General features: G+C 37.8%; 2 protein-coding genes across 9 annotated transcripts in view; one reads left to right on the top strand and one right to left on the bottom strand.

The window, feature by feature from the left end:
- The window catches only part of pex5la (peroxisomal biogenesis factor 5-like a), a 135,358-nt gene extending 125,821 nt beyond the window's left edge, over positions 1 to 9,537 (top strand). For all 3 annotated transcript variants that reach the window (XM_041792275.1, XM_041792274.1, XM_041792273.1), the window contains one exon: positions 905 to 9,537. In XM_041792275.1, coding sequence (XP_041648209.1) covers positions 905 to 1,106 — 202 coding nt within the window. In that variant the 3' untranslated portion in view covers positions 1,107 to 9,537. The remainder of the gene's footprint in view (positions 1 to 904) is intronic.
- usp13 (ubiquitin specific peptidase 13) overlaps positions 8,595 to 22,878 on the bottom strand; it is a 42,427-nt gene continuing 28,143 nt past the window's right edge. For all 6 annotated transcript variants that reach the window (XM_041792268.1, XM_041792269.1, XM_041792270.1 and 3 more), the window contains exons 16-21: positions 19,016 to 19,039; positions 18,453 to 18,596; positions 15,397 to 15,566; positions 12,157 to 12,346; positions 11,523 to 11,607; positions 8,595 to 11,373 (exon numbers count right to left, since the gene is read on the bottom strand). In XM_041792268.1, the coding sequence (XP_041648202.1) occupies positions 11,277 to 11,373; positions 11,523 to 11,607; positions 12,157 to 12,346; positions 15,397 to 15,566; positions 18,453 to 18,596; positions 19,016 to 19,039 (710 nt within the window). In that variant the 3' untranslated portion in view covers positions 8,595 to 11,276. The remainder of the gene's footprint in view (positions 11,374 to 11,522; positions 11,608 to 12,156; positions 12,347 to 15,396; positions 15,567 to 18,452; positions 18,597 to 19,015; positions 19,040 to 22,878) is intronic.

The following is a 22,878-nucleotide window of genomic DNA, read 5'->3' as shown; positions in this document are numbered from 1 at the left end:
GTTATGACTTGGGATTTTTTTTTTTTTTTTCTTTTTTTTTAAGAATTGTCTTACTTTGACGTTTTTCTTTTTCATTTGGCAGAAACGGGCTTCAATAAAAAGGAAACTGCAGTCCCTGTTGAGTTAATAAAACTCAAAATACTTCAGGCAGTTGAATGATTAAATTCATTTTTTAAGTAATAACTGAAAAACAATATTTGTTTAGGAGCAGGTACTTAGCCTGTTTAAGTTGTATAAACTCAATTTTACTCTTACATTTAAACTCTGTAAACTCCAACTCAATGTAAGACAACATGTTTAAGAGGGCTTGACAATTAATCAAAATTTATATTAAATCACAATATGACCAGCTGGAATTTTCAGGTTGCAGAAGGTACAATATTTCTTTAACCTGAAATGTGAGTCAAAATAACAATGCAGTATTTTTTTGCAGTAAAGATGTTATTCTCAACACAACACACACAACATTCAAGTGATTTTTTTTAGAATAAGAAAAAAACCTACTTTCCTTATTTTTTCACTTTTTCTAAATCTTTATGAGAATGACATAAAAAAAAGTCATTACCTCTAAGATAACAGTTTATATCAAATTTGTAATATGACTCAAAACAATAACAATTAGATTTTTTTTTTAAATTGTTCAGCCCTAGTTTAATCTGTCTATCTGGTGATACAACGTACAAATGGTGTTTAAAACGCCACCATTTAGGTTAGATTGAACTTTTTTATGTTTCGTCATGACTGAAAACACCCTTGCTGTTTAGATGGATGTGTAATTACTGCCATTAAAGAAATAGACTGTTATGATGAACCAAATTCCTCAGCTCCATGAAACCATATAAGTTTTAAGAATCACATTGAAGGCCCTAAATCAAACTGAACGTTCCTATTTTTGCTTTCTCAGAGAGGCGGCCAGTAACTTCCTGACTGCCTTAAGCCTTCAGAGGAAAAGCCGGAGTCGCCAGCAGAACCACCAGGTGATGTCTGGAAACATCTGGGCTGCTCTGAGGATATCTTTATCCATGATGGACCAGCCTGAACTCTTCCAGGCTGCAAATATTGGTGACCTGGATCTTCTCATGAAAGCCTTCAACCTTGACATTTGAGCAGTGGGAGGTAGCTGCATCTCCCAGTCCTCACTTACTTCTTGATTTCAGCCAAAGCCCAAAGTGCACACATCAGAATGGATCCAATCTGATGTAAAGAGACAAAGTGTGGTTTTTATGCATGTCAAAATTAACTACAGACGTCAGATGACAAACTTGCTATATTTTTGGCCCAAGTACCTTGGAGCAGTCCTGAGGACAGGTTCTTCCAAGTGCTTGAAGTGACTGCTTTGTGATGGATTTGCACTGCAATTTGTGATTTCCCTGAAGAGCACAAGGACGGGCAAAGATTGTACGAGCAATGCCTTAGAGAACACATCAATTAAAAACTGACTCATCCAGTGGAACAGAGCTAAGCCAGCGAGACATGCCGACAGACAGTTCCCACAGAGTCTCACAGAGGAACCCTCACATGCTGCTTTGCAGAGAAAAGAAGAGGTCTCGAGGAAAAAAAAAGGTTTCATTATCCAATTACTTTCAAAGACTCGAGCCTGTCTCACCCTCCTAAAGGATGGATTTAGTGAGCGAGTGATAAAGACTGCACCGTATGACCTGGAACTCCTGATTGGGTTCCTGGCTTGTTTTCATCCTCTTTTCAATGGAGAATAATAATACTGCATGAATAAGCATTTTCATAGATGGATCCTTGTTAAAAAAATAACATACTTTAAGAAGTTTTCCCTTTGCACTTCAGACAAACAGATAACTTCCTCAACCCGGGTGGAATGTGCAAGCCAGGTTGTAAAGCCTTACTCTAATGCATGCGAACAACAATATTTATTTATGCTATTTTTATGGCAACACAAAAACACTAAGCCATGTTCAGACTGGTTTTGATTTCTTTAAATAACTGCCATCTTCTGAACTTGAAAGCTGTCTGAGCCATTTATCTTTATTTTGTTGTGTTTATTTATTTTTGTTTATTTATTTATTTGTTTGGCTCCTGGCTTTTGTTTGTTCCCTTTATGCTTACTGAGAGGAGAAATACTCAACAATTCTGGGCAACACTGATCCTTCAAACCTTCATTAGTGTGGAAACTTTCAAATTTCTCTCTAATGGGAGAAAGTTTTAACAGGTTTAAAAATGTTTGTCCTCTTGGGATGGCTTTAGAAGCTCTCATATCGTTCTCCCATTTTCCTAACTGTATTCATTTCAATACAGCTTAATAGCATTACAGGTAAAAGAAAAAAGTGTTGCTGCAAGCCAAGACTTTAAAGAGTTTGGGATATTTCCTAATGTAGTCATTTTTATCTTTGCTGTGCCTCCACAAGCAGGGAAGCTCACACTTTTAATTAAATCAGTTTGCCTCAGCCATCATGCACAATTTAAATATTTATGTAGGCTTGAGCAGGAAGCTGCACATTTTTCAAATGTTTGTGCTTTAGCATCCATAAACTTTACTTAATGATAGGAGAAAATATCCCCACATGTAAGGAGCCAGTTATCTCAGATAATACATCTGGAACACCTCAGAAGCAAAGGCTTTGAAAAGCATGCTTAGGCAAACAGTCCCTCCTGTGTCACTAGTTTGAAAGACCCTCCATGCAGTGAACAGCAGCAAAGTAAATGATAGAGAATCTGTTGTACTGCTTAGCTCAGCACCTTACTGTAATGTATGTGTCCACAGTCTGTAGAGAAGTGAGTTTCTATATTCAGATCCTATGCAAGAGGTCATGTTTTATGTTGCCATTCTGAGTTTGTCTTTGTCTGCCTCAGTGGACAAAAGAAGAGGTGATTCAGTACTTTAAGAGAATGCTATCAGGGGAGACCAGAGACTGGTTCAAGAGCCATTCATTTCCTCAGCTGTAGCGCTTTGATGTCATGGTCTGAAACAGAAACACACAAATACACAGAAACAGCATCCCTCTAAACTGTAGCCTTCATGTTTTAGAACATCATTGTGGAATAATACGTCTTTGACCTCAGTTGCTCCACAAATTCATGCCCATACATCAAACTGTGCCATCAGATACAGTACATGTTTTATTTCACCTTTCTGCTACATTTGTTCTCCCAGAGACTCACCTTTAATGCACTCTGTGGAGAAAACTCTCCTTTCCAGTTGTACATGCCACTAACAATTTGAATGCTCATATGGCTTCACAAAGCAAAGGCAATGAGGTCAAAGTAGATCATATATTCACTGTCAAGGCAACTTTATTATGGTTATGATAACAAAAATGCAATGCAGTCTTGTGTATTCTCATTGCAACCAATGTATTCATCTTTGCTCTCCTCACTAACAAGGACCACAACATCAACAGGATGTTCTTTGAAAACTATTAATAATGTCGGAATTATTAAACTGATTCAGTAGATGTTTACCGTCTTTCTAAGCTCAGTTTTGGGAGGCTTAGGGAATTTGCGGCCACAGCAAACCCTCTTAGGGCCCCACAGATAGGAAGAAGGAAAGAAACTGAACGGTGGGTGGGAATGAAAGAAGAGCAGGAGGTTAGTCTGGCTTTATGGAAATGCAGGAAAGCATGGTTGAGTTGTGGTCCTGCTCTTGATACTTTCCATTCTCATTGAATATTTAAATAATAATTTGGACTCCAAATAAGTCATTCTCAGCCATGCAAGCTGCACAGCTTAATTGATAGAAAAGTTGGTCTGTTAGTTACCACTCAAGACTGAAATATTTCAGAATATTGATTTATTTACTGATATGAAATTCAGTACAAACATGCATCTCTCCCAATCATGAATCCTTCTGACTTTATTGGTTCTCTGACTTGAGCTTTAGCTCCACTGTAAAATTAGATCATAAATGTTTGTCACAGGAATGGTCTTTTTAAATAGCTTTAAAAGTTTTAAAAGGGTTGCACTGACATATTGTTCAGTGATTGAAAATTTGAATGTATTGAAGTTTGATATCATCACAAGGTCCACATTTAAAATTCCAGTTATTGTTTTACAACTAAAAACGTACAAATTTAAAGATTCTCACGTTGGATTTATTATTCATATCCCTACCTTAAATTATTGCTGTGTCTGATATCAATATAACTTCATATTTAAAGAGTATCCCACAATGCATCACTAACATAATTATTTACCATATTGTGATGAATGAAAGAACAGCAATAATGTAATAGGGTGGTGGAGGGTAGAGTGGAAGCTAGCATGGTGACAATTATAATTCTATGGGGTTTTCCATTGGTGTTTGGACTATTAGTGAAAATTAGCTCTGTGGCAAAAAGTGAAGATACTAGCACTTTTTGTTCATTAAGGTACAAATGAACACTTCTTTCATCATTTTTGTAGTGTAAACGGAAGCAGTGAAAGTAAAAAAGCTTATGCTACACTATAATGAACCCATGGTCGACTGGTGTCAGCGTCACCACCACTAAACTTCCAACCTTGTTTTATTCTCTTACCTTTCCTATAGAGGACTTTTCTAAGAGTGATCAACAAATTGCAAGCTTTAAGTCGGAGTAATTTTAGCGCCCCAGCTGAAAGGTGGACTATGAGTTGAGTGTCTCTGACAAATTCTGTACACCTAGGTAGCCACTTGTTAGCATTATTCAAGATACTGTATAGTTTATTACAGTGGCTCTACCAGCTACCATAGTCGTTGAGACGACAATATCAGGTGTAAAAAGATGCTAACACATTTCCAGGTTTTTGGAGTCCACCTACAACAAGTAGCCCATCTGACAGTGTTTATAAGGGTGATCAGTGAGCTCTCTCTCCAGTTCTCTCTAATAAAGCAGGAATGAGTGATTAATGTGAGACACAGCCTGAGTCTGGACTTTATACCTGCCAACCATTGGCATGCTAGCATTGTCAGTGAGCCCCACTGAGCAGGCTTGCAGCATAACAGAGCAGCTAGCACAGTTTTTATGTTTTTTGCATCTATGTTACGGCTTCATAGCTTAACTTCTTCAGTAGAGTGTTTTGTTTTTCCCTGTCACCAGCATCCACCATAGTCACTCCTGGTGTCTGCAAATGCTGCTGGCTGAAGGCTCACTGAGGATAATGCAGAACACGTATTCATATCCATTTGTATACAGAACAGATTCTAACCAGACCCAAAACCTACATCCACTTTTCTTTCTGTAAACCATCCCTCCACCTGTTTGTTGTCATTCCATGAAAGATTAATAAGTTACCTGGAGGTTACTCCTCAGGCCAGTATCCCTCCATTTAAAACATAAATACGATTTCCTCTCAGTTGTCTTTTGAGTCAACCTTTATCTTTACAAACTAAAACATGATGTCTGTTAAATTGTGATTTCCAAATCAACTCTAGTTTTCTTATGAGGTTGTAAGCCTTTGCTTTTTTGCATTTGTAGTTGTGTTTAAAAAAGAAAAACTTATTTTTTTAAAGAGATCTTAAATTGCTGGCTAATGATCTAAACTTCTACAGTGCACATCATACTGCAGTGCACTGAGATAGGATGCCTGGTGACCGTTTTCTTTTTGTAGAAACTTCCTACTTTTGGACCTTCTCAGGTGAACTGACCTAGCTTAACGCATGCTTCAAAAAGATAAAACAGATAAAGGCTGATCGCATGCTAGATGCTTTACATTTATTTTTTGAATGCTTTTTCATTTGTATGCATGAAATACATGGAAGTGCTTTCTTTCTCTCCCACTATCAGAGACATGAAATATATCATGAAGTTTCCTTGCAATATTTCTACGATGCACTTTTAAAACTCTGTAACCTTGACAAAAGTGATGTATATATTCAGTATCTAATCTACACACAAGGCTTTTTCTTGCATAGAGCTAGTGAGCGTGCAAGGCTTGAGCTGAGAAATACTGGCACATTGCTACAACTGGTTATAGTTATATTATGTAGAAATTTTGTAATTATGACTTCTGAAAATGATAAATGTACAGATGACACTTTAGAGAACCCCAGCCCATAAAGATACAGTACCCATGCTTTTTAGTGTTGAGCTAGACAGAATGTCTATAAACTGTTATAAACACATTCATAAAGACGCTGTTATCCTTTAGCAGTTATTTTATTCCATATTTCTCCTTTTTTTACCGTGCTAAAACTTAATTAATCCTCTTTATGTGAGCAGAAGCAGACATTATCTTTTCAAAATTATGACAGGGAGAAAAGAAAAAATCAGATAAATTAATACCTGTATTGTTTGACCAGGCAGCAGCCTTCAAAAAATGAGGACGATGCAGAAGTGCAAAAAGCTGCAGTTCCTCAAGTGTCCACTTGAGGCTGGCTCCAAAAGGAAGTCCCATTTAGATCCAGCAGACATTAACATATTAACAGCCTGGTTCAAAGGACAAAGTAAATGTCTACTACACCCATTGGTAAACACTATAAAGGGGTGATTTTGTAAATGTAATTCACCTGCTTTGATTACGTTATGATGGCACTTAATCTAAATGGCAGGTGTGTGGGTTTTGGTGGTTTTCCAGGAGTCGTAAGGCTCAGCTGTAAAAGACCAACTTTAAAGAATAACTAAAACCTCAGACCACTTTTTTCAGATGAAAACCTTAGTGTATGGGGGTTTAGTCGTATTATTGGTTGGTTAAGGTCCAAATCTTGACACAAAGTATTTAAACTCTTCATTTAGAGTTAAAAATGGGCATAGCCACTGCCCTCCACAGGTTGAAACAGTCTACTGCAACAGTTTTTCTTTCTGCTGGCTTACCTGGTGCCAAGTGACAGATGTGGTGCTATTTGTGGTCACAACAGAACCCAACAGTAACCACCCACTTTATCTCTAGCTTCACTTGTAGCAGCCCACAGCTGAAATTTACATCTTAACCAATCATAGGTGTGGCCGTGCCACTCTAAGATTGTGGTTAATGTGGTGCTTTTGCCAGAGTTTATAAATAATCAGTGTCTTTAAAAAGTCAGTTATAAACCTGCTTGTTTCTTCTACATTATCTCTTCATTTCCCTATTGAAACCGTCTGTTGAAGTTGTTGTTGTAGCTGATAAGGGACAGCCGGAAGGAGGGCATGGACATGTTCAGTTCCCCCTCCCTCCAAGGCCTATCCATCAATTCTAAAGGCATTTTTTGAAATTCAAAGTAGCTGCACCTCAGCTAAACTGCAAAGTTTGTCACTTTTTAAAGCCAGGCGTACACTGCGAATTTCATCCGATACAGACACGAATTTTGCATTACTCACTTTGAAGTTGTGGCAGTTGTCAGTCAGATCGTGTGTTGTTTTTCGTGCAGTGTACAGGGAGATACGACGACTGACCGTGACCCAACTATGGCCTGACCAGCTACTCCCAACTGGTCAGATGGATTTCTGACATGTTTGATATTTTGGTCATAAGATTCCACACACTCCCACAGAGAGAGCCGAGCCACAAGCAGAATCCTCAACTTTGGGGTATTTTTTCCCTCGTAAACAGTCACACAACATCCTAAATCACCATAACAGCAGCAGGAATGACTTCCTAAGCTCTCCTGCTATAATAATGGAAATAAATGAACAGGAAATATGCCAACGCGTGGACCTCCAGCTTACACGAAGAGTAAAGTTGTTTGTGTGCAATAGAGAGAAAGATGGCGGGAGAGCAGGAACATGACTAGATACATTCAGGAGACTTCTCCAAAGGAAACCACAGATTTTTTTTCACTGTTCATCCCTACTTCTTCCTAAGTGTCCTAAGTGATTCAGTCGCACAGAGTGAGCTGACATTCTGCCACAACTGTTACAGAGTTGGCTTGAAACTGTTCAGTGTATACCCGGCTTCAGTAGAGCTGTCTGGGTTTTTTTAATATGACAGCCACCACTGTTGTGCTTCAAAACTCTGCTTCACCATCTACTTGCTGATGCCACTGAGTATACGCCCATTTGAATACATAGTTTAAATGTACCTTATATGTAGAATAAAGGTATTAAAAATGACAGAAATTTGAATGTAAATGGCTAATAAAATAATTTTCACCTCATTTAATTTATAACTTCCCATCATAACAAAGTAGATTGCAGATCAAACATGTAGAGTCTAGCCTGTAGTGTGATAGGCTGTCTATTTAAAGGCACCCGAGTTTTTATTTTTTTCTACGTATTGCTTTGTGAGTGTGCTTATAATATATTTATAGCCAAGTTTAATTTCCTTGCATTTAATATCATGCTCAGGCTCTATAAAGCATTTATAATACATTATTAACAGCATCCTTGGTTGGGGTTCATAATGTTTATCAGTACATGCGTGTGCATCTCTGTCCTCACTCCTTTAATTCAACCTGTGTACAAAAGCAGTTTGTTCTGGTTTATTTATCAATGCATCAGAAATGTATGAATAAAATGATATTTTGATGAATGAACCTATAAATTATATACTTTATATACAGTAATTGGTTTATTGAAACACTTAATATAATGCATATTACTCCATGTATAATCACAAGGAAAGCATTAGCACCTTTGAAACATACAATATGAAAGTAACCTTTTAAAATAAACTGTTGTTATATATTCTATGCTCCAGTGTCTTTAATTTCCTGAAAGAAGAAGTCAAGTTTTTATTTTTAAAGAAGACAAGTCTCAACAAAGGTGTAGTTTATTAAATTATCCAAACCTGGTAAGTAAACAGTGCCATTGAGTGCACTGTCAGGACTCTCTTCACATACACCAAAGCCATTTCTTGATAAACGCATACATTACAAAAGTCAACTTAAAATAATTCCTTCAGAAACCTATGTCATGAAAACTACAGAATTGGCACAAACTTGTTTGCAAAAAGGCAAAAGAGTAAAAACAGGAGAACCTTTCTGACATTTAGTTAAATGATAAAAGAGAATAAAACTCACAAAAGTACAATTGTACAATCCAAATGACTAAATGTCAACGTCTAGTGCACATGCTGACAGCGAAAAAGCTTTCTTTGTGACAAGCTGAACTGTTAGGTTGAACAAAGAGGGGGAAAAGAATGGAGACCAAGCTGGTGGGAAAGCTAAAACAAGAAGACAAATACAATACAAAACAATCATACTATCAGAACAGGGAACAAAAGGTGCTGAGAAAAGCAAAAATGATTGCACAGAGTATCTCAAGACATTTCTAACTAAACATTATCAAAGAACGCGACAGGTTTATCTCTGATCCACCTCTGATGAAGATCAGATTTTAGACCAGTCTGACAGGAGGATTTGGAATTTGACCATAATAACAAAAAAACAAAAGGAAGAGAGCAGAAACTTAAGAGTTGCATAGAGAGATCTTTTAGAGTTACTGCTGCATAGAAGATGAACAAAGCAGCAGTTTATCAAGTAGTTAGTGATGAAGGTGACAGATGTTGAGATAAGCTGAAACTAAGGGAAATGTAGGCACAGTGTTTACCAAAGAGGGGCCACTGCTGAAACACAGACCTTTAGGGACACTCATAGAAATTCAATATATTCTCCGGGATAATGTTAAATAGATATGCATTAAGATGGGTCTCTGAATCAAAAAACATCAGGACTCCAAAGTTACCAAGAAATTTGCAGAAAATACTCTTAAGTCTTGTTTTTACACAGAGCTCCTCTTTAAAATTTACAAGTTAGTGCACAACGAAAAAATAAGAGTCAAGTCCAGTTTTTGTACCCCATATGTAGGTTGTAAATAAAACTAACCAACTGAGATGTTGTTAAGAGTAAGTGGGTGATAAATTCACAGCTAAATAAGATCATAATGTTTGTTTAATCTGTCCAGTATGTTATAAATATATGGATAAAGGAGAAGGGTACGGAAACGGAGGGTGATCCAGCATGAGGTGATATTGAGGGCCAGCGTTACATTAAGTATTGTTTCTGACTATTAAAGCTGAACAGGAGGTTTGAAGTTGCAGTGAGCACCGTAAAATGTTACATTCAGCACTGCAGCATGTCTTTTACTGAACACTGCACATGGAGGAGACATCACTGTACAGCTGTTATCATACAACAAGACTGAGTCTTCATAGCTGTAGTGCATGTATTGCTTTAGACATGACAGCAGTTCAGGTGCATATCTGGATTAACGGACCAGGAAAGAGCAGCAACAAGTCAAATCAAACATTCATATTGAAATTTTGGGTTGCACTTTAAAACTGTTGAAGTGATAAATGAAATGAACTGAACTAAATGCCTGCATGTGAGAGAAAAAGTTTTGCCAACAATGAAATTACTTATAACTAATGAAAGAAGTTCACTGCAGGATGAAGAGCTTCTATATGAACACTAATGATATGGTCTCAAAATAAGCACAGCTTTGCTTAATTTAGGCATCACTTGTAAGTAATACTGTAATCTCTATATCCACTAATGGCCACTTCAAGGATTTTCAGGTTCAGCAGTGCTGAAGTTGAAGAAATAACATTCAATTGCTTATAGCTGGTGAATAAAGTCCACTTTGACTGCATCTTATGAGCTCATTTTAGAGAAAAAGTGCTTACAAAGAAGAAAAAATACTTCAATGTTGATAACTCAGCAAGTGTACCTCAAAGTTTCTCCTTAAAAAGGGACTCAATTTAACAATCTTCAACTAAAACTGGGGCAGGTGTGAGCCATAATTCAGCTAGTAGCACTGTCTTTTAAACTAAGCCAACACTCATTCATGGTGCTCTCAGTCTGAAACATTCAGCACACAGTATATTGCTAATTTCTCTCAGCTACAAATATGTTTTTATTCTGGATGTTTTAATTTCCTTGGGATGAGAGTTGAAATGAAATGTTTTTTATTTCAGTGCAGAATGCAGAGCCACCCGCAGCACAGTAATGTGTTGTTTGTTGTTGCAGTTTCAGAGCATTTCAGGGCTGGCAGTGAAGCACTTCCATTTCAATATACATGTAGAAAATGTACCACTTTGAAGATACTGGCACAGTAGCTGAAGGCATAGAGAAGGAACAATGTGATTTGATATGTGGCATTATTTTGTGTGCAGAGCACTCCAGAAGTAGAAATTGCACACATCCCTCTGAACCTACACTGGCTAGAAAATGTCTTTTCTTAAACACAAACACACATATATATATATATACATTTAAAGCAGAACATAACAAAATGCACAAAAAGCACATTGCTTTCCCTTTTTTTGACCAGTGCTCCTGGTTGATCCTGAATGACATCATGGTAAGGCAAGCAGCTGGTCAGAGAGGTTGTTTTACATCATTTCCACTGTAGCTGTTGTTAAGGTTGTGTGCCAGCCGTCTGCAGGTGAACGACTGTTTCTTTAAAGGTTGCACGGAGGGTGAGGGGGACTCTAGTTTAACTACTGGACAGTCGATGGTAAAAGTAGATGTAGCCCAAGTCTTTTGGAGGCCTTTCTGACAAACATACTTTGTGGTCATTGTAGATCACCCACCTACAGGAAGAAAGTAAAATATTCAAACTTTATATGTTAAATTATTCAGAACTGTAGCAGCAAAAGCTACAAATAAAAGCAACTGTGATACATTTATGCTGTCAATTTTGTACCACAATGATCTGAATAAATACAAATACAATACTCACCTTCCCTCCTTTTTGATGTGACAGACAAAATGACCAGACATGGTGGATTCTCCCATGTGGCTAATAAAAGCAAACAGCTCATAACCTGGAAAAAAGGGGACAGTAGTCACATAGAGAATGTGTGATCAATTTCAGCAGCTAAACAAACAACTAGTAAATGTCAGACTTCATAGCCTGTTTGATTTAACATCTTCAGCAGTAGCACATGTAAACATCTGGCATTCATCAGCATTGTTTTTGTTGCTGCAGCGCCTGAAGCTGGTCTGGCAGAGCACGCCAGCACCCAGCAGCACCACACTCTGTGTGAAAGTGGCAAGCAGTAATTAAAGCTGAGTGTAAGCTAACCTGTGAACTTTCATCAACATCCAGGAGAGTTTAAAAACAGGAGGCAAAAAACTCCCTCTTACATTTTACTCTTAGCACATGTTTATTTCTGAGTGCTGCAGCTCCGAGTGATGCTTAATAATCTAGAGGCTTCTGCTTGACTTAAAATTTTTTTAAAAGCTTACAATGACCTATAAAAATTGATTTGTGATTCTGCTCATCATCAGTAAAGGTGATAAAAAGACAGATTTAAGAACAAATAAAGCCTTAAGGATACAATCAGTTATATTAATCATGCTGAGTGACTCACGTCCTGGTCCATCTTTGATCCGAGGGCCCGACGTGTCTCTGTCTGGAGACAGCGTGGAGTCACTGTGCGAGTTTGCATTTGAGAAAGCGTTGTCGTTCGGCTCTGTGTCTGCCATGTCTGAGAGGGCGTCAGTCTCCTCTTCCTCTGGATGGGTGAAGATCCAGTCGAGTGCTCGCTCAAGGTTATTGTTCTGAAAGAGCGATTTAGGGTTACTTTAGTTCACTGGCTTCACAGACAAAAACGCATTTAGTATACCAGCAACAAGAATCAGTGATGCAAATGCCAACGCCTAATTAACAGCTTTTTTTAAGGTGGAATCACACAGGGCAGTGATGCCCAAAGTGGGGCCCAAACAATGCACTCTGTTTTGCACTGCTACCAAATCATGGCAAACAGGGTGAGGCAAGGGCAAACAATGACTCCACACCCGACGTCACAACCACTAAATAAAGGCAAAAAAATCTGACGAGTCAAATCTCACCCTCAGCTTCTCCTTAACTGTACAACAATGGGTAATGAGTAGAGCCACACTCCCTCCTTATGCCACATCCTACCAGTGTGAGATCTTTTGCTGCAGTCGCTTTAACCAAAACAAAACACAGATCAAAGCCGGTCAATGAAAATGAACAAAGCGCAGCAGGCTCACAGCTTGGCTTGAGAAGATCTGTAGCACAAAACAAGCCCACACTAGTCATTAAAATTACTGCAGGAATGGGAATATAAATCTTAAAAGAAGATTTTCATCTTTTTTGTTTCATTGAGCTGTTCATCTTCAGAGAGGAAAATTTTAAAAGTCTGTTTGAAGCAATGACTGTTGTTACATCTTAAACATTTGCCATTGTCATGTTGCAGTATCACTTTTAATTGCTTCCTACAATTTGCAGACATATTTTGAGATGAATTCTATAAATAAGAACCTTTTAGCAAAGGGCATGTCTGAAAGTGTGTTTAGTTTATATCTACAGTGCCAAAAACATGTTTTACCCTTTTATTGATTTAAAAAATCAATCTTGGCCAAAATAACTTGGCCTTTTGACCAAAAAAGGTTTGATCAACAAAGGTCCAGGCAACTGATGCTAGAAGTCTCACAATTAGCGAAATGGGGTACTTTGCAACCTGACAGAGCTTGAGCAGTTTTGCAAAGAAGAATGGAGTAAAATTGCAGTGTCCAGATGTGCAAGCCTGATTGAGTCCTTTCTACACAGACTCAGTGCTGTGGCTGCAGCCAAAGGTGCATCGACTAAATAATGACTTGAAGGGGGTTAATATTTATGCAGTCAATTATTTTACATTTTATTTAACTGACACTGCTATGTAGTAATCTGTTTTCACTTTTACCTTCAAGTTTTTTGTGTTTTTTTCCTAAAAGGTCAAATTATATCAACCATGATTGATTTATAAAATCAATAAAAGAGTAAAACCTCAAGGTGGTGATACTTTTATAGGCACTGTATGTATCTTTACATGTTGATGTGTATGGGAAGGAGTATAAGGGCTTGAAATATGTTCATCTGTTGAACAACAAAGGGTTGCATGGCAGAAAAAGTTTGAAATCACTGATAAAAGGGTTTAGTCAGGTTTTATCTTTTCTTTTATGCATCGCAAATTGTTTTTCTTGGAATGTATTTTTCTTGTGACGCAAATCATGCTGGTTAAAGAAGCAGCAATTCTTAACCAAAAGCATAAAAAATACAAGCATAAAGAAAACATACTGCTCACAAAAATAAAATACAGGGGGTTGAGATGGCATAGTGGTTAGGCCGGACCCCATGTATGCTGGCAGCAATACCGGCCTACCGCTCCTTTCCTGCATGCTTCCCCCGTTTACTCTTTTGTCCCTTTTTCCAACTCTATCCTCCTCTCTCAATAAAGACAAAAGAGACCCAAAATATATATCTTTAAAAAACACTGCCAATGCCAAAGAAAATTAATGGGCACGATTTTTCTCTTTGAGCTGGCAAGTGTCCATTTGTGTGGAATTCACTTTGATGACACTTGACTTAAATCCAGAATAGAAGTGTGATTCATGGAGAATGTCTGCCTTTAGACTGGCAGAGTGAAGTTGCTTTTTTTCTCTCCCAGTCAGGTCATTGAGGTTAAAAAAAGTTCATCTTACTGATCTATAGCTAATAATAAATCAGCCATGAGACCCTCTGTTCCTCACACCCCTACCCTCTCATGGAGAATGTGTGTTCTTTTTATTTCACTTCAACAACAGCATGAATGGCAGGGAGTTTGTTGATGTTAGGGTCGAGAACAGAGGAACCCTGGGATGAATTTCTGTGTCCTAGTAAGAGATTGCAGGGTTATTTATGCTGGAGGCATAGTTTAAAATATGAAACATAGAATGCAAGAGCATTTCAAAACTGAACTTAAAAAAGTCAGAGCTCATACTTCTTTATTCTCTTTGAATCTTATAACTCAGTATTAATACTTTTATACTGTAAATTTTAAAAATTCAGATATTGTGAGGCGTGATGATAAAATGGCACAGCATGCCAAGAGGCAGAACCCGCTCCTAAACCTCAATGGCTGCTGGGGTTATTTGTAAACAGCATTTAGAGTCGACATCTTTAATCACTCTGACATGCAGGACCTATTAAATTCGTAGCCTGGAAAGCAAACAAGTAGGCCAGCCAGACTCGTTTATGACTGACAGAGCTAGCCTCACATAATCTCACCTTCTCTTAGCCCTTACTTCTTACAAACCTGCTGCTCTGTCATTGACCAGTGATGCTTTTGTTTCCCACTGTGAAAGTCAGACAGCTCTTTTTTCTGCTGAGTCATACGGTCACAGCTGTGGCTGTTAGTACTGCAGAGATAATTATGATAACATGTGGGTGCTTCTTTGTCCACAGAGTTTTTCTCGATTTATTTGTCGTCTTTGTGAGTCACAGCACAAGGAATGTGCAACACCTACAGAAGTCTGACTGTAGGAGGTGCCCTTGTTTGTGTCTGTTCAGTCATGGGGGCCATGATGGCCTCCTTTTTCTGGTCATTCAAAACAGATCAATGATATCAAGTGCCATGCATCATTTTTGTGTAACAGATGAGAAAAAAGGAGTAAATGCAGAAACTAATAAACTGAGATTAATAAACCAACAGTTATCTATGAGAGCACAGACCCATCTGAATAATCAGCAGACATAAACAAATGGATAAAAGATTTGTCTAGAGAAGTAGGTGAGAATATATTAAAACATAAAGTGAGATCTTAAACAGGGTGGGCGGTTGACTGACCGTGGCTTTCAGTGCTGTGATGCTGTGATTGCGGGGGAAGCCCATGGAGGTGAGGATGGCGATGCTCTCCTCAGGGGGCGAGTTGCCCAGCGGGGTGGCACCCATGGGGCTGTCACTGGTGGAGGGACCGGGATCGATCATGGAGGGCAGAGTAAGAGGTTCAGCAAAGTCTGAAAATCACAGAGACAGACAGACAAAAAGAATGATAATATGATTCTGTAGCTTTAGGTCTATTTTTAAACTAATCCAGTAATATATTCAAGTTGAGGATGGGAGAATCTGTGGCAGAACAAGATGTATTGGCAGATTTGTTGTGGAATATTGGCTGAAAATGTTTTACGATTGTCTTCAAGTATGAAACCTCTGGGAGGAGAAGTGTAGCTTTATAAGGAAAGGATTCTCAACTAGCTTCCTCTGCTAATAACGTAGACACCAAACACAAAACTTTTACTTGCAGACTTCATTTCACAAGGAGGAACCCCACTCTCTTCATTTATTGCCAAATTCAGGGTTATCAGTCTTTTTGTCTGTACAGACATCTTTTAAACAAGCAAATTCCTTTGACTATTATCTACTCTCTTTGAGAAACAAAACATTTTCACAAAATATTCCTGATAAGAACAGTTTTTGGTGTATATCTTACCCCCATTCTATCTCTTCACATTTTAATTTGGGGTTGTATAAGAAAGTAATGAGTCAAATTGTCTGCTCACAGCTTTAGAAATGAACCACTTTCAAGGAGTTTAAACCTTCTTTAGAGGTGTATAAGTGAAAAAAGTCATTTGGCATCATAATAGATTTAAGTGAAAAGTTTAGCGATAAAATAATAGGTAAATGTAATGCTAATAGCACAGTTATTCAGGCTAACATTGGAGAGGCAGAAAAAGAAGTAACCTCTGTGCCGCAGGCGGGACAAACCATTTTACTGATGCTATTGAGGCTGAAGGCAGCTCATTTTGAAGTTACATTAGGCCCATTTAAAAGCAGGCACAGGGCTGCTCTTTTTCTCCTCCACTGTAGAGGCCCTTTACAGACGACCAGAGAAATAAAAGAGACACGAGTCCGCGCCTCACAGGAGCATCACTACTGCTGAGAGATCTACAATAGACAAAGTCAGATCTGACTGTATTTTGTGGTGATGAGACGTGCAGAGATAAACACCAACAGTACACAGAGGGATGAGAAGACTGACACTTACAAAGGCAACATAGACTGTGAAGAAAGAGCAGGAGATGTAGTCTGTCTCACACTTTGTATTTGCTTTGTTTAAAAGGTCCCATAGAAAAAAAAAATCCCAGCATTGTATACTTGCAGCAGAAGTGATTGTCGGATTAGCAGCATCAATGTTTTGCAGAAAATAAGAGTCCCACACAAACTTCACATGTAACTTTGTGTGGGGCTCAAAGAAACACCATGTGACTGCAGTATTATATTTCTTCATTCATTGCCCTGAGCTCACATGTCCTACTCCACTCTTGAAGTCTGAGGAGTAAGCTTGTAAAGAACAGGGGCTCTTTCTGTTGTGACTCACTGTCAACAGAATTTTTGGTTTCTGCATGTTACGTTGCCTTTTAAACCCTTAACACTCATTTTAGACACAAACATCAAGCCCTATTTTTTTTGTTTGTTTGTTTGTTTCTATTTTGTCTCAACTATTTTTGATGATAAGACCCCTGCCATGAACTGCTTACCTTTAAACTTCTCATAATTTTTAGGTTTATCCTCTGACTGCCTTGCTGTAAATTTTGGTTAAGTAAAGCAACTTCTGAAGTCAGAAACATAGTTAAAACATTTCAAACATTCTGGCTTTTAGATTAATTTCACTGAACAGAAAAGCCATTAACCTTTGTCACACTATACAGCTAAGGGAAGTAATGCAGCACCTTAAATAAGACATACTCAGGCATGTACTACATCACTCCCATTAAAAAGAATGACAGAAAAAGGCCAACCTTTTCTGCAATGAAACAAACAAACAAAAAAAATAAATAAAATAACAATTAAGAATTTAACTTACAGTGCCTATAAAAAGTATTCACCCCCTTGGATGCTTTAGCCTTGTAATGATTTTTTTAAATCAACCAAAAAAAATCTCTAATGTCAAAGCCAAGTGATTTCTACAGAGTAATATCAATTAAATAAAAAAATAGAATGTAAAACAGGGGCCTGCATAAGTATTCACCCCTTTCATGTCAGTATTTAGTAGATGCACCTTTGGCTGCCATCACAGCACTGAGTCTGTGTGGATAGATCTTAATCAGGCTTGCACATCTGGACACTGCAATTTTACTTCATTCTTCTTTGCAAAACTGCTCAAGCTCTGTCAAGTTGCAAGGGATTGCATCGGGTGTGAACAGCCCTTTTCAAGTTCAGCGGCAAATTCTCTGTTGGATTGAGGTGTGGGCTTCGACTCAGCCACTCCAAACCATCCACCTTGTTGTCTATAAAACATTTCTGTGTAGCTTTCACTGTATGCTTTGAAGACTGGGGTATATTCAGCATTTTGGCAGTGTTCTATATCTTTCTCCTGACTTACACTTTATAATAATTTTTTCTCGGAGTTGTTTTGAGTGTTCTTTTGTTTTCATGGTGTAATGGTAGCCAGGAATACCGATTAACCAGTGACTGGACCTTCCAGACATAGGTGTCTTTATACCAGAGGTGAAAAAAAGTACAAGACTGTTGTATTCAAGTTAAAGTACAGTTACTTTGGTTAAAATGTACTTGAATAGAAGTAAAAGAAACATATCACATGTTCATCTTTGTTTTGTGCATGCAGTCCATTAAAGTGGTTCTAATGCAGCTCAAAGAACAGGTGGTAAAACTTAACCTTTATGTCCCCCATTAGACTGTAAATAAAAGTGAACATCCCTGAATATGACTGTAGTGAAAAGTTTTTTTCTTCTTCCAGTAAAACTAAGACTTTTCTGCATATGGGTTTAGGTTGTGTAACTCTATGCACTCATTTACTGTGAGCTAATAACAGCTTTATGAAAGAGGATGGTCTTTGTTTATCTCTCTGTCATGTCAAAATAAATGCAGTGACGATCCCTTACCCGGCTCTTCCATGTGGGCTATGATCCAGTTAAAGGCCATCTCAGGGCCCATGTTGCCTGTGTAGTAGACCGCCTTCCTGCAGGCCTCAAGTGGAAAGCCCATCTCTGCCAGCTGCATTACTGCCGCCTCATCTATTTCTGGAGCTGGGGACACGATAACCGACATCAATAACTAAAACACAGCGGCTGCTGATTCAACACTAGCTTCATGCTTTACGCAACCAAACAAGCTGTGCCGTGGCTTGCTCTCTATCTCTATCTCTCTCTCTCTTTTTGGACCTCATTAAACAAAGAGACTAACAGAGAATCAGCCCTGGGGAGGTTTTTTTATCGAGGGATAATTCATCAAGGAGAGAAATGAGCCCAGCTAAAACAAGCAGAGCCACATGCTAGAGGAAAGTTTGTTTGGAAGTTAAGAGCAGCTGCAGCACCTGGTCGAGCAGACATGGTTTCAGTTTAACACCAAAGCATTCATCACTATTTGTGGTGCCCAAAATAAATTTTCTATGTCTAAAACTTACTGAATGTTATAAAATAAGTGAAAATACAACCGATATACTCACAGTCCAAGGAGCCCATGGAGTTATCTGAAAAAGCCAGAGGAAAAACTTTTTTAGATGTCAACCCACATTGAGACAAGACACAACATTTATTCTGTATATTTTTGCTTGTAAAAATATGAATCACCAGAAGATAAAAAAGTAAATTAAACTTGAGAGAACTGGTTGGTGTCAACAGATTACCAGATTAGCAGCCCCAAGGAAAACACAATCAGGTTTGCTATCTGGGACTTTGATTAGTTGCAAATTCATTCAAGGGAAATAAAGTATACAAGGATATGATCAGATGAAATTATTCAAATCTAAGCAACTTTAACCCTTCAAAGATAATTGTATCATATTTAATACAAAGTTTTGTGAGACCTCTATCCAATCAACATGATCAATCATTTCTTTAAAAACCTTTGGTATACAATCTGATAAATGATAAAAATGCCCACCAGTGTATTATCAATTGCTAGAAATGTCTAATGCATCAAAAGTGATATAAAAACATTTATGGCATTTTTTTTTATTTCAGTAGATGGTATAATAAACATCTCAGTTCCAAAAACTATTTGAGGTATCAGTTTTTGAAGGGTTAAAGTGAGACTATATAACTTAAAAGAGTCTTTCTGGACTGGTAGGATGAGAAGCACATAATGGCCTATACTAGCAACTTAATTATACAGTAAAATTATACTGTGTAAGTCAGCAAAAAGATAAGAAATAAACATTTCTGGTAAGGGCCTTGTTGGCACCTCTTGCTGTGAGGAAACTGTTCAGCTGCAACTTATTTTCCCAACCCTGTGACCATAACTTCACTGAATCATATTCCTGTTAAAAATGCTTTATCATAACTCTAGCAAAGAGTTTTATTTGAAGCTAATTCTGGCATAAAAAAAGAAAAAAAAAACAACCTGATAAAGTTGGTTGCAGTATACACCTTTTCAGTCTCTTGAGTGTTTCTTCCTTCTCTCTGATTCATTCGTTCAGGAAAAAGATTAACAGAAACAGAGCCTGGGTCATTTCACATAACTTGCATGTTTATTAGGGTTAAAATTAGGGGGTGACCTCCTTTTACTGGATCTTTCTTTATTTCTTCACCCTCTTTTCTGACTACCGACAACCACTTTTTTTAAAGATTTAATTTTGGGCTTTTTCATGCCTTTATTTGACAGAGGAGGGACAATGGATAGATTCGGAAACAGGGAAGAGAGCGGGGAGAGACATGCAGTAAAGGGCCACAGGCCAGATTTGAACCCGGGCCGCCCGCCTACATGGGTAGCGCCTTAAACCACTTGACCATCTGTGCTCTGCCCGACAACCACTTTTGACCATCTTGATAACTTTCTCACAAAGAAAATGTGAATATACAAACACACATCCTCATACACACAAAGAACAGCATCTTTTTGTTTTGTTTTTTCGTCTATCCCCAAAATGGTAAAAGCTTGCTTGTATGTTTTCTATCCTGTCCTTCCTGTTACGTGTCTTGGTCTTTGTCTATATTGTATGTCTTGCATTAAAAAAAAAAAAAAAAAAAAAAGGGGGTATTTTTTTAATCTGATTTTAAAGGAGGCAGTAGGGATTAGTAGAGAAACAATAGCAAAAGTCAATAAGTGGAGTAAACAGATGAGCAGTTTTTACTTTAAGTGTTTGGTCCTTTCAATTATTGGAAAAAAGTAATGGCACAAGAGCGGCCTGAAATAACTGAGTGCATGGCTGATATACAGACCAATGAAAACTAATGTGGTTCCTGCAGCACACAGGAAACACATTTGTGCAGTGCAGTGAAATCAATGAAAGCTCTGAAGCCTTTTAGGAAAGAGAGGGGTGAATCAATGATTTATCAGCGCTACAGATAACAGGCCCGTGGTTTATTTGAATATGAACTAAAATCATGAAATTAAAGTGAAATCGTTACATAAACTGGAAACACTAGTAAAAAGACTTGATTTCCTTTGATTATTTTCATTTGACAATTCAAACAGCATCATTTATATGCTGACACATGTTTTACCCTTTCTGTCTGAAGCAGGAGAATCTCTGATTTAAGTAGGCTGATGGACAAGAGCAAAATAGAGATTCAAAGTAGATAACCAGCTCAATCCCTTACATTCAAGATCTATTCACTCATATTTTCACACACTAATACACGGCAGCCAAATAGCTCCACTGCACAGTGCATTGTATTGTTGTTTAATTAAGGTACTTTGAGCTCAAAGGAAGCTTTAAGGTGCAAAAAGTGCAGAGGTTTTGTAGATATGGCACTCTTCCAAGAGGACATTTTATTTGTTTGTAGGCCCTGAGATAACAAGCACAGCGTGTAGCATTCAGTCCTAAAATATTAAGGCACACTCAGACAAACATGTTCAGATTTCAGATTTGTCCCCAGAGTTTCTCGTCTGAAGGAGCAGCCAGCTAAACGATTCTGTAAAGCTCTCAGGAAAAAGAAAAAAAGCCCCTCTTAAGTCTGTCAATGTGTAAAGCTCAGCACAGCCTGCTTGCAGATGCTACTGTGCCTTTGCAATGCTCTTTGGACCCTTTTTGTGTGTTGTGTTTGGAGGTTGAGACAGTACAGAACACTTTGTGCTTCACGCCTGTTAAAATATTAAGGAGGACACTGATAAGTTGATGTAGCTTAACTTTGCAAACAACAGAAAGAGGAATAGAGGGATAAGAGAATTGCAGATGAGGCAGGCAATGCAGGGAGGTCTATGTTTACGCAGAAATGGAGGCTTAAGACCACAGAATACAATAATAAAAAAGTACTACGTACACAATCTGATGCCAAAAAATAAAACAGTAGTTAGTCTTTACAGGTTTCTTCCCAGAGCCCAGGGAAGTACATTACAACAGGTTCTTATAAAATCATTAGAACTTATTAGGATTAGCCACTGTGAACACAACAACTTTTAAGTAATTGATTGAGTCTGCCTTTCCCCTGGGATCCAGTACAACATGCCGGGAAAAGAAAACTTTGTGGCTTTAAGCAGAACATCATATTAGAGACAATTTCATGGATCATTTGTCTCTGTCACAAAAATACCCCTCACACCTGATGAAAAGGATGTCACGAAGCAGCTTTGGTGTGACACATGTCAGGTAGTTTTCAAAGCAATACTCTAGTCACTGTTCATTGGGTACAATTTAATGCTTACTTTCCTATTTATTGAGAGGTGTTTTGAATATTTCCTACCGTATGTATTGAATTAGAGTGAACAAACTATATTTAAATATTTTGCAATGCTCTTTATAACTAGCAAGAGAAAGTAAGCTTGACCATGAACAGCAAAAACTGGCCACATTAGAAAAGAGTGATAGCATTTGCATTAATACATTTGTGCTTATCTGCCTGTAGGCTACTGTTAAACACAGAATCCTTCTCAGTGAATTCTATGCGAGAACTATCTGACAAAATCTAATCTGAACTATCAGTGTATATCAGAACCAAAACCAAATGTTGTAACTTATGTTTAATAACCGTTCTGCAATGCATTGCTAGAAATAGATGGCATATATAAGTCTCAGATTAAAGAGGCAAAAACATCCTTGCCACTAGCTTAAATCACAGGGCTCTACCATGCTAAACCAGGAAAATGTATTTTTCCGACCATTTACGCGTATCTGCCGATGCATTTTACTGCGACCATGTCTTTATACTGTAAAATGACATATAAGTCTTCATTCAATTGTGCGTCACCTGACATTTACAACTAATTTCAAATCAAACAGGGAAAAGCTTGACAAATGTTGTTACTTTTATTCTTGTTAGAAAGAGGACATGCATATATTTTAAATAAAATGAAAAATTTTATTGTAAAATAAAATTTTTCTGTTTCATCTTGGTTGTACAACCAGACATGGAAAGCACACCTGAGCAA

The sequence above is a fragment of the Cheilinus undulatus genome, linkage group 7 (genome assembly GCF_018320785.1).
Source record: "Cheilinus undulatus linkage group 7, ASM1832078v1, whole genome shotgun sequence".
In the NCBI taxonomy this organism is placed as follows: Eukaryota; Metazoa; Chordata; class Actinopteri; order Labriformes; family Labridae; genus Cheilinus; species Cheilinus undulatus.
This window is presented reverse-complemented; position numbering and strand designations above follow the sequence as displayed.